The sequence below is a fragment of the Juglans microcarpa x Juglans regia genome, chromosome 6D, assembly GCF_004785595.1.
Source record: "Juglans microcarpa x Juglans regia isolate MS1-56 chromosome 6D, Jm3101_v1.0, whole genome shotgun sequence".
NCBI classification, from domain to species: Eukaryota; Viridiplantae; Streptophyta; class Magnoliopsida; order Fagales; family Juglandaceae; genus Juglans; species Juglans microcarpa x Juglans regia.
In genome coordinates, this window is record NC_054604.1 from 9,872,441 (window position 1) to 9,883,942 (window position 11,502).

The following is an 11,502-nucleotide window of genomic DNA, read 5'->3' on the forward strand; positions in this document are numbered from 1 at the left end:
ACCATGTGGACAACCAGCATCCTCTATCCCCACCGGGATGGTCCCCAACCACCCCCCACGGGGGTGGCTCTGCCATGCAAACCATGTGCACGAGATGGCACGTGGTAAAAACCACTCGGCCTGGCCCCACTGTGGCACGACAGGGACTCTGGCGGCCACCATATGGACCGTCGATGTCCTCATCCATGGTGGCAGTGCACATGGTGCACCCCACACGCAAAGGGTACATGACCACATGGTGTGTTGCTTGGCCACCCAGTTGGGGGCACACCTTCCACGGCCATGAACTTTGCTCGACCACCCAGTGGTGGGCACACCCTCCTCGACTAGGCTCATTTCTCAGCCACACAAGTGGGCAACAACCCGCCAAACAAATAGGGCCACCTAAGTGCTCGGCCTGAGCAACTACTCGGCTTGAGTCCCTCTGCTCGAACACACGGCTCCTCAACCGCTACTTGGACACCTAGCTCCTCAGTCACTGCTTAGACGCACTGCTCCTCAGCCACTGCTCTGCTACTCTAAGCCCCTCGGCCATGCACGCGGATAACCACCCTGCCATGTACATAGGCAAGCAAGTATGCACTCGACTACCCTCTCTAACAAATGGTCAACCATGCATGTTCAGACGTTGCTTGGCCATGCAAGGTCACACGTTTCATGTCCCAATCAACGATCAACCCACACAGTCAAAGCCACACAATATAAGTTGATCAAGCAATTTGATGCGCTAAAAAGAAGAAAAAAGAGAGAATGCAACCAACAACGGGCAATTTCGATAAAGCAAAAATCGATTATAGTGGCTAAATCACCCCGGTTTGTCTCCCTTTAAATTCATGTAAATTTCATTTTTACTAACACTCTACACAACTTTGTTTAAAATGAGGGGTAGTTTTGTAAAATAACTTATAAAAATAACATCATTTTATAAAATTGCCCTCATTTTAAAACCTATTGAAGGAGATAAAATATCACAGGCTCAATATGGTCTTCCAAGCCCAGGCTAAGGGTGGGGTTCTCATCATGAGGGAAGCGAGAAAGGAGTAAATGAGGGGACAAAAGGTTGGAAAAAAGAAAGGGTGTAAGGAGGAAAGTGAGAGATGTGACATAAAAGAGGGAGGGATGTGATGTAAAGAAGGACAAGGGCAAAAGAAAAGGGGGGATTTCTTCTAGACTCAGGGCAGACTGCTACTTCGACTTCTTCTTCAACTTCTTCAACTCGAGAACGAGAGTTCCAGAGAGAAGAACTCCACTAGAAAATAGATCTCCAATTTCCATTATACATCGAAAATGAGAGATTGTAAAACAATCATATTATAGTGAATTTATCCTTCAAATGACTCGTAAACATAGGCACTATGTCAAACTAAGTAAATTTGTATATTTTTATTTCTTTTATTTTTCTTACATTTATCTCCTCTTTATTGTCATGGATGTATGTACGGATGTCGTACAGTTGTACCGGACTGTCTTTGGGAGCTCTAGACCACACTAATCGAGATTTGAATTGTCGCAGTGGATCGAAAATTATTTTTTCTTCCTTTTTTGTGCCAGTTTTTACATTAACATGTGATATGAAACATGTTATAAATATGTTATAGGGGACTCAGATCGAGATATACGGGGGAGGGTCTAATATGTGGTTGCGTGTCCACTTGGAATGTGCCAAAGAGAAGAAATAATGAAAGGACGTTCACAAAGCGATAGGCGTACAAAGTTGACACCTTCTTGGTGAGTCCAGATCTAGAACTTGCCCCTATCCTATGATTACATTTGAACCAAGTTTCCATTTATTTATTACCAGTATTTATTTAAAAAATGAAGAAAGTTTCAAGTTTTGGGCCCACACAATAATAGAAAGAAAATGATTTACACATAATATTTTTTATAATATTTTTAACAACTATATTTTAAATGAAAAATATTTTTATAAAACATTATATAAAAGTAACATTATTTTATAAAAATATTTTTATTTTATAATATTATTATATAATTTATTATATAATATATTGTGTATATATCATTACTCATAATAGAACACTCCGAACAACTTTGGAAAGGGGAGGAGTATCATATTTCGTCCTAAGGTTGTTTTTTATATTTATGCCTACCTTACATGTTGATTGTGTTTTTTTTTTCACTTTTTTTTTTAAATTGCATATATATAATACATTTATTTCATTAAATGATTATAACATGACAAATATGTGTTAATGTAAATTTTTTTCCTCTAAACTAGCATAGTTTAGATAGAGGGAATATTTTGATATACATACCTCTAGCCTCTCTTTTGGAATTTTTGAAAACTACAAGAATCAATTTAAAAATATAAAAAAAAAATAAACCCACAATCAATATAAAACATATTTTAAGTATTTTATAAAAAAATTATCATTCATTTAAATTTTTTAATCTGAATTATAATATATTTTAAGTAATTTAATAAACACATAAAACTATTTAATAAACACATAAAACTATTTAAAATATATCCTATTAACCCAAATTGTTAAGATGTTAAAATCTAAAATGACTAATTAGAGTATTTTTTTGTAAAAAAAAAAAAATTGAAATCCAAACATATTTTTAACTTAACAACATCTCAAAAAATAAAACTCTGATTTTTCAAGACTTTTATTTCACAATCATGCATATTTTTCTGTGTTTTTGTTTTTCCCATCCTGTATCTGTCATATAAAAATCAACAGAAAATTACAATACTGCAGCTGCCGATTCCGGAGTCCAACCGCGTCTGCTGTATTGGGTTGGTTTGACCACCAATTCCAGAGTCTCTCCTATAGAAAGACGGGGAGAGAAAATTCAGCTACCTGTTCATCATTTCAAAAGTCAAAACAGTACCAAAAGCCAAACCACCACCTCACCCCATTCCCCCCTCTCTCACGATAACTACAACAGCGACGACAACAACCGAATACCCTCTCTCTGTCTCTGTGTGTCTGAAATCTCGAGGCTTTTTCATTCTAATTCACTCTCTTTTCTGGGTTGTCGTGTTCTTCCTTTTAAATCTTGATATTCAACAAAAAAAACAGAGCAGGAAACAGTCTTGGCTGTGATGAGTACAAATACTGCATCGTCGAGCTCGGGGGCCGCTGGATCGGCGGATGCGTCAGCTCCCAGGAGGAATTCCAAGCGACCCAAGTGTAATTTCCTCTCAGAAGTTTTGTTTTTTTTCATGGTTCTTTGTTTTATCTAACGGGGGGGACGTGCAGAGGTTTGGTCTGTTTCCTAAATATCCACTTGCAATTTGGTAGATAAGTTTCATCTGTTTTGCTTTTTCGATTTATAATTAGATACTTTTTATTGAGTGAGTTTTAGTTCCAAAATTCACGAATATGTTTTTTGACTGTAATTGGGAGGAACCCAGATGAATTATTTTTCAAAAACCTTTCTTGGTTTATGTTTTAGTTTTTAGGATTTTGTGCGATATCAGTGTTTTTATGTTCCAGGCGATGTGTCTGATTGCGTTAATGAGCTCGGTTTTCGCCTATCTGTGGGCCTTTTGGGGTTCGGTCTACTTTGGTTTGTTAAATTAACAATTTTCTGTTATGGATCGAAATTATCTGTGCCTTGTTTACTAGTACAAACGCACATATAAATTATATACATATATTGGAATCTCTTTAGGCTTGTGCTTTCACTTAATTCTGTCGCTAAAGTGCGATTTAACTTTCTATTCATGTTTATCTTGGCTTTATAGTTAATAGCTTGGCTTTTATTCTTGTAACTGGTTTGACCTTTTCTTCTCTCTTGAAAAAAATAACTGCCCTGAAGTATACAAAATGAACACCAAAGCAGATCTAGAGAAGGAGACAAGGAAATCATGAAAAATTAGCCTATTAAAATCTAAAGAAGCTACCTGAAGGGATAGAGCATCGAGAATGAAACTGCTTTTAGAAGTGCCTTCGTTAACCAAATGCTCCTCCAAGTGAAGTGGTTGCTATCTTGAGGTGTAAGGACTTATGTCGAACAGTATTGATACAAGAAAATGTCGAACAGCGAGCATCCCTTTGTTAGAAGGTGGCCAAAAATCTTATCTTCACCCCCAAGACATAATCTAGTAGAGTTCAAGAGACTAAAGAACTTAATGTAAGCACCAACCTCTCAGTAATGAGTTTCTTCGAAAAACATTCCACCGAGGGGAACCACTGGAGAACTTCAATAGATTGACCATTAAAACACCTAGCGCACATGCAATACTGTACCCTTTTGGAAAGTTTCCTTGAGGGCCCTTTTACCACACCATAAGTCATGTTAAAAAGTCCTAGAGCTATCGGCCACCATAAGTTTAGTGTGACTGGAAAAAATGCCATCCTCTTTGATATTTTTTTCCATAACCCCACACCATGTGACCTAGGTACCTCACCAGAATATCACCCACCCCAAGCATAATCAAATTTAGACTTGAATTAGTAACATTTCTAGTGTTCAAGATGGATGACTACGAACTCAGGAAAATATATTGAGATAACCCAATTTATTTTAATCTAATCCTAGAACTGGTTTATACCTATCAAGTCTTTTACCATTCTTCTTGCTTGGAATTTTGAGATTTTCATATATTTACATATTTTCAATGAATAAATTAGTTTTTCACAGCTGGAACGTTCCAAAGTACTAATCATATTAATTGTAAGTCTTCTTGTGATGAATTGTGTTTATTTAATGCTGGTGTTTTAAGCTGCTTATAGGCTGATCTAGATGTCTTCAAGCTAAGGTAGTAAAGGTGGGCTAGTTTTTGAAGGCTTTGTCGAATAAATGAAACTTCGAGTAGGGGTGACAATTGCATGGATTTTCTTTTTTTCTTTAATTTACTGGTTTTATCCATTAAAGCATTTGGGCTATAAGCTCAAAGGGTGCAATCCAAGTACACAAGAAATATACAAGAGGAAAAACCCAATCAGCATTAAAGCCAACGAAAAAGAGTGCAAAAATGTACGAGGTTAGAAACATCAATGATGGCATTAACAGAACACCACTCAGAAAGTGACCTTAAGAAACCAAAGTTGTAAAGCTGAACTCCTCTTCTCACAATCGTTGGAACTTCAGGCATTTTGTTTTCTCCAAATGCTCTACAATATACAAGAAGGGATCACATTCCAAACAACATTAAGGTCGTTCCGACTAAATCTTCCTTTCCAACATGCCAAAAGCTCCACCACATATTTAGGCAACCTAGTTTACTCCAAACCTCTTAAGGACCAAACAGTACAAATCTCTTGTAATATTGCAATTGAGAAAAAAAAAATGTTGCAATCAAGAAGTTGCTCAGCAGTTTGCTAATTTCATTTATATATGTAACACCTATCCATTGCTACAATATGATGCTTATGAAGGTTATCCAAAGTGAGATTTTTTCCTAAAAGATGCAGTCCACCGGAAACTGACACCCTCAAAGGTGCCTTGGATCTCCAAATGCTCTTCTAACAGAAAAAAAAGTTAAACTTTAGGAAGGAGGGCTTGGTAAAATGATTTAACCTCAAAAGATTTTCCTTTTGTAGAACATGGATCAGCATTATATGCTTAAACTACTTTAGAATCTTTGCTGATATTGCTAAAGTAATTTTTTACGACCTCTGAAACTTGGCTGGAATTTTAACTGACTAAAGAGAGCTCCGTTTACAAAATTTCAGATTCTAGGTTTACTCAGCAGGAACTTCCAGCATGCAAGCCAATTCTTACACCAAAATGGGTGAGCGTTGTAATTGCTTGTTTTAGTATCTGGCAGGTGACATTATCAGTATGCATGACAATCATCATTAACATAAATCTCTGTCTCCCTTCCTCCCCCTCCGCCCTCTCTATGCAGGTGATTTCAGCATTCCTGCTTGTTAGTGTTGTCTTCATTCCAATTGGAGTTGCTTCCTTGTTTGCTTCCCGGGATGTATGTCTAAGCATGACCCAATCTTTTGTGGTTTATTTGTTGTTCCACATATAGTTTATTTGGAAATCTGTTTCTTTTATCAGGTTGTTGAAATTGTTGATCGGTATGAAACTGAATGCATACCACCGGACAAAAGAAGTGATAAGGTCAAATACATACAAACCACTGAAAATACAACTTGCAGCCGAACTCTAACAGTAAGCTTCCTCTGGAACAAGTGCTCATTTATGCTATTGTTTTTCTTTAATTAGAGGGCTATTCCCACTGCTGTAATTCTTCAGCAGCTATGGTGGTAGTAGTAGGGGATCTTAGAAGCTGCCATATCATCTCTGGCATGTAATGTTCTTATTCATAGTGTTTTATTTTTTATTTTGATAAGCATGCATACTGTTTTATTTATAGTGATAGTCTTGAATCCTGAGTTTACAAAATTGAAAAAATTATTATTTTTTATCATTTAAATGGAAGGTACCGAAGCGAATGAAGCATCCTATATATGTGTACTATCAACTCGACAATTTCTATCAGAATCATCGCAGGTACTCATCCCATGCCTTTGTCATATGTTCGAAATATGCTTAATATGATTGTTGCTACTTAGAGTTATAGCATCTAAAAAATCTTGTAGTTATTCTTGTCAATAAAGATGACTTGTGGTGCAGGAGTGCACCTTCTTCTTATATGTTTTTGTGACATTGTAATCTTAAACTGTAGTCATTGTTAGGTACCAAAAAAGTAGCCACAATATTTTATTTTTTCAAATAGTATGAAAAGCATCACAAAGACTTGCTTGTTGGTGCGTGAGAATGTGTATATCAACAAAGCATGTGTGGGTGTGTTACCTACCCAAAAAAAAGTGTCTGGGTGTGTTGCAGGTGGGCGTGTGGGGCTGTGTGCATGAGTGTGGGCTTTGAAGAGCAACTAAGCATGTCTGCACGATCTCTTGATATCATGTCTCTTTGTTCTCCCTATTCTCCCTACTTGGGTGCTTTTTCTTATATATATGTCCCGTGTACTTGGGTATTTTGTGCTTTTTATGAAGTCGAATTATTAAAAAAAAAAAAATCCTAGGGGACAGGCTGGGCATTCACACAGATTGCCCCCCTTCCCAAGTGTGCTTTCCATATTGATTTAGTAGTAGTTCTCTCTCATTGACAAATACGCGACCATGTAGTTTTCATTTATAGCACCACCTTTTGTTCTTGATTGAAATTTTATCCCATGTTTGCGTACTTGGTTGGGATCGGAATCATCAGATCCTATGTGAGGCACTCCACCACAAATAAAGTCTTCGGAAAAATTAGATCAAATGATAATATTTGATAACTCCTGTAGTATGACACACGAAGGACAAAAGTTACATGCTTTGTTGACTTGAGAATGAAAGAAAGTGTCTTGCATTGTGGCACCCTATATGTCAGCTTCAGGAATGAGGGCAGCTATGTGCTAACATCAATCTCATATCTCACAATTATTGGGGGGAATATAAATTTAAAGAGAAACACATCAGGCAGGGGTAGGAATCCCTAACAAATACCCCAAGATCTAGCTCCTCTTAGTTTGGAACTTGATGTTCTCAGTTGTATTCTTTCTGTGTACTTGGGCGATGCCTTGTTTCAATAAAATTTTATTTTGCTTACAAGAGAAACACCCCAAGATCTCACCTTTTGCAATTACTTCTATATATCGTGATATTTTTTTTTTCTTTTAAATCTTTTTCCAGTATCTTTATACTTGGTTCTTAAAAGAGTTCACTTTTGGTCATTACGAATGGATTTATATAATGTAGGTATGTGAAAAGCCGAAGTGATGCACAGTTGAAAGAAAATTCAAGTGCTGACGATGTGAGCTCTTGTAAGCCTGAAGATATGGCGAATGGGCAACGAATTGTTCCTTGTGGTCTTATCGCCTGGAGTTTGTTTAATGACACATATAGCTTTTCACGCAACAACCAGCAATTGACTGTGAACAAGAAGGGTATCTCATGGAAGAGTGATAGGGAGAACAAGTTTGGCAAAGATGTCTATCCTACCAACTTTCAGAATGGAACTCTTAAAGGTGGTGCCACCCTTGATCCCCTTACACCAGTAAGCCTTCCACTACTTCTATTCTTATAGAGTTGATGTATGACCATTATCATATTTGTGCTCAATAGTTAGACTTTCTGGACCAAATGGAGCATTTATATTCATTATTGAAGGGAAAATGTGTTCCATTACGAGGGGATGTCACTCCAGTATACAGGATCTGTGCAAGAGGATTTCCTGACCAACCAAAAGAGCTCAACCCTTATAGGTTAAGATAGCTAAAAGTTCTAAAAGGGAAAATAATAAAGAAATAAAGCTGGTATGAACATAATGTGAATTAAATAATGATCTAAATTCATATTGAGTTTGTGCGTTCCAATTGCATATCCCACAGAAAGAAGAAAAGGTAAAAAAAGGCTCTATGCAAAGGAATTTCCACGTGTCAATTTTTTTTCTTTTTAAATTCCTGATGCCACATAACCTACTAAGGAACTTTTCTCAAGATTACTTTACCCCTCCTCGGCCACCCTCCCCAACTCTAAAGGAACTCTGACAAATCATCAGAGACGTTTGTTTGCTATGTTTAGAAACAAACTGTCTCTCAAATCCTTCTCCTGCTAGCTGATTTTTGCAACGTTTGCTGATTGATCTTGCTAAAGATGCTGGAGGAATGCTGATTGCCCTTCCACAAACGTCCTTTTTCTTCCTCCCCACCTAAAATAGCACTGCCTTCGAGCATTCATGGTCATTCTGTCAGAATAATTTTACAAGACAAATTCAAATGCACAATTTACCTCTAATTGCCCTTTCACCTTGTTTTATTTGAATGGCTACTAGGTGTAGTTTTTGAGTCTTGCCTAAATTTGCTTCATTCAATGTGGGAAATGGCTTACCTGGTCAGATCTGTTTTGTGTAACAGTTGAGTGAGCAGGAGGACCTCATTGTCTGGATGCGAACCGCAGCTCTGCCAACCTTCAGAAAGTTGTATGGGAAGATAGAGGTGGATCTCCAGGCAAATGATATCATACAAGTGATATTGGAGAATAATTACAATACATACAGCTTTAATGGCAAGAAGAAGCTTGTGCTTTCTACAACTAGCTGGCTTGGTGGAAAGAATGACTTTCTTGGCATTGCTTATCTCACTGTTGGCGGGTTGTGCTTTGTCTTGGCTCTGACTTTCACTGTAGTATATCTTGTTAAGCCAAGGTAAATTTCTTAAACACGTACTCAGCCTGTTACGTCGGCCTCTCTATAAGAGTGAGGCTGTCGGTAGGTGGCCCCATGTGAGCTTTCCTATTTTGCAGCCTAATCTACTGTACACGTGTTTGACTGGTCACTGGGAAACATGCTAGGGTCAACTAGTGTTCCATGCCTAATTGCCTTAGCATCCAGGTACTGCACAGGTTTAAACTTGTTGGGTTTGGTGAAATGGAAAGTTAACTTTTCACCTCATTCTATCCAATTGCAAAATGATTTGGGCATGGCCTTTTGATCATGGAACTTATGAGGCTCTCAACTAGCTCCTAGGCAAACATGTGCAGTTATGTAGATTAATGCATCAAATGAAGGCACATAGAAGCTTTTGAATCTCTCCATCCACCCTGGGGCCACTAACTAATCTAATAAACTAAAAAAATAAATAAAAAGGAACGAAGAAAGATAAATAAAAAGCTTCCACTTTGGCTAGTGTATCCACATTTCCTTATATAGCTCCTCATCCTTTGTAGCAGCTCTGTTTCTGTTATATGAAAGACACATTTATTCTCTGGTATATCTTACTGCTAGTCTTCCTTAAAAGTATATTTATTTTTTACAAGTGAAGTCTTACGAAAAATATTTTTCTTTTAAAATTAGCAAATATCCTGTGTATCGCTCTAGATCAGGTTCATTTCATTGGCCCCAACCCAATAATTAAAAAATGCCCCCATTATCTTATTGTTCTTGTGGTTAATTAATCCAAGATATTGAAGCAATGTGAATACATGACGGAATTCCTGGGCAAAATAGTTTTCTTGCAACTTATCTCACTTTCTGTTCTCTCTATTTTCAGGAGACTTGGTGATCCTTCATACCTGTCATGGAACAGAAATCCGGGAGGGCGGTAGAAAGTTTCCGGACCACTGCTGATAGCCTGATACCTTGTCTCGTGCATTTTGTGGTGGACAATGTTTTATGATGTAATATTATGTGCACTTCATACTTGCGTGAACAGCACTGAGATTGTTGATAAATTTTCTGGATAGATATGCAACAAGCTCTTTATTTTAAGATACAGTCAATGTTTCGAATTTAAACCATTATTGCTCTTTTGGTTTTATATGTATCTATATGATTTTTTGTGGTGGGATCTCTGTGTGATGTTCTAATGAGAACTTATTTCCCATGTTGAAAGAATGTGAGACCCATATTCTGCTCATAGCTTCTTATGGTTGCAGATAGCAGCGAGCCAGAGACATTAATGATCATGGAGCGCCGTGAAAAAACTGGGAAGGAAAAAGACCATGAAAATGCATGAACATGATAACAAAGAGTAATAGCAAGGGAGCCTAAAGTTGCGAAACTATATTGAAATACTAATTAATTGGTTAAACTCACAAGATCTCATCAACTTGAATTTTTTTGGGGGGTAATTGGTGCTTAAATATCTGGATCTTGAATTCAAATCTAGATATATTTGCAATCAAAGTAGCGATACAATTTAACGTACTACATAAAATCACGTCAGTTTGTGAGTTTATTTTTGTGAAATTCTTTTGTTGCAAAAGAATTTCTCATGCAAGATATACTTACATTCATATATTATACATATATAAATCATATTTCTACGAGCCATATGCAAAGATGTAATATTTCTTGAGCATTTTGTAGGATATCATTGACCTAGTTTAGTTTACCACAATGGACGATCTTACAAGAGCATGCACGGCAGATCCATTGTCGTCCAAGTAAAATAACTCGAGAAATTAAGTAATTTACATACCCGAACTTGATGGGTCTTTCCCGGAAAATCTTGCATTCTTTCAAACTGTTTTGTCTTGCATATATATTTTATGAGAAATACTTTTTGTCTCGAAAATAGGTCCCGAATTTGTATTCTGAATGAATTTTTTTTAACTTAGTGATTAAGAAAGTGTTTCTTAATGATATTGTGAATTTTTTATTTTTTTTAAAAATGTTTATGATGATTAAAAAAATACATGAAAAATAAAGAAAAGAAAAATAGAAAAATAAAATAGACTGTTCGGGATCCTTATTCGAGACCCATTTTCTGTGAACGTAGCAATGCTCATACTCGGTAATCAAAGTACTTGCGCCAATCACATGGCTACACGACAAGTTATTATTCCATGGATTTTATGGAATTTCTCAGCTTTATAGGCATTGGATCCAAGTAGAGATCCGACGTCTGTTGCTAATGTTGGTACTTGGTAGTCTCAGATTGCGTGAAAGAAGTGGCGATCACTAGAGGATCTCCTTTGAAATATTGTTTTAAGACCATGTGTAACTGCTCCTATGTTCTTATTTGTTCCCTTTGATCTTATCTATGTATGATATAACTTCAAAATTACT

At 36.8% G+C, this 11,502-nt stretch overlaps 1 protein-coding gene across 1 annotated transcript; it reads left to right on the top strand.

The window, feature by feature from the left end:
- The first annotated feature begins 2,668 nt into the window (after positions 1-2,668).
- Positions 2,669-10,202, top strand: LOC121234706 (ALA-interacting subunit 3-like). The gene is made up of 8 exons (XM_041130765.1): positions 2,669-3,161; positions 5,652-5,710; positions 5,828-5,902; positions 5,986-6,099; positions 6,371-6,441; positions 7,692-7,989; positions 8,849-9,138; positions 9,983-10,202. Exons 1-8 carry the CDS (start codon positions 3,074-3,076, stop codon positions 10,035-10,037), a joined length of 1,050 nt encoding a protein of 349 aa, XP_040986699.1. The 5' UTR covers positions 2,669-3,073; the 3' UTR covers positions 10,038-10,202.
- Positions 10,203-11,502: the final 1,300 nt, after the last annotated feature.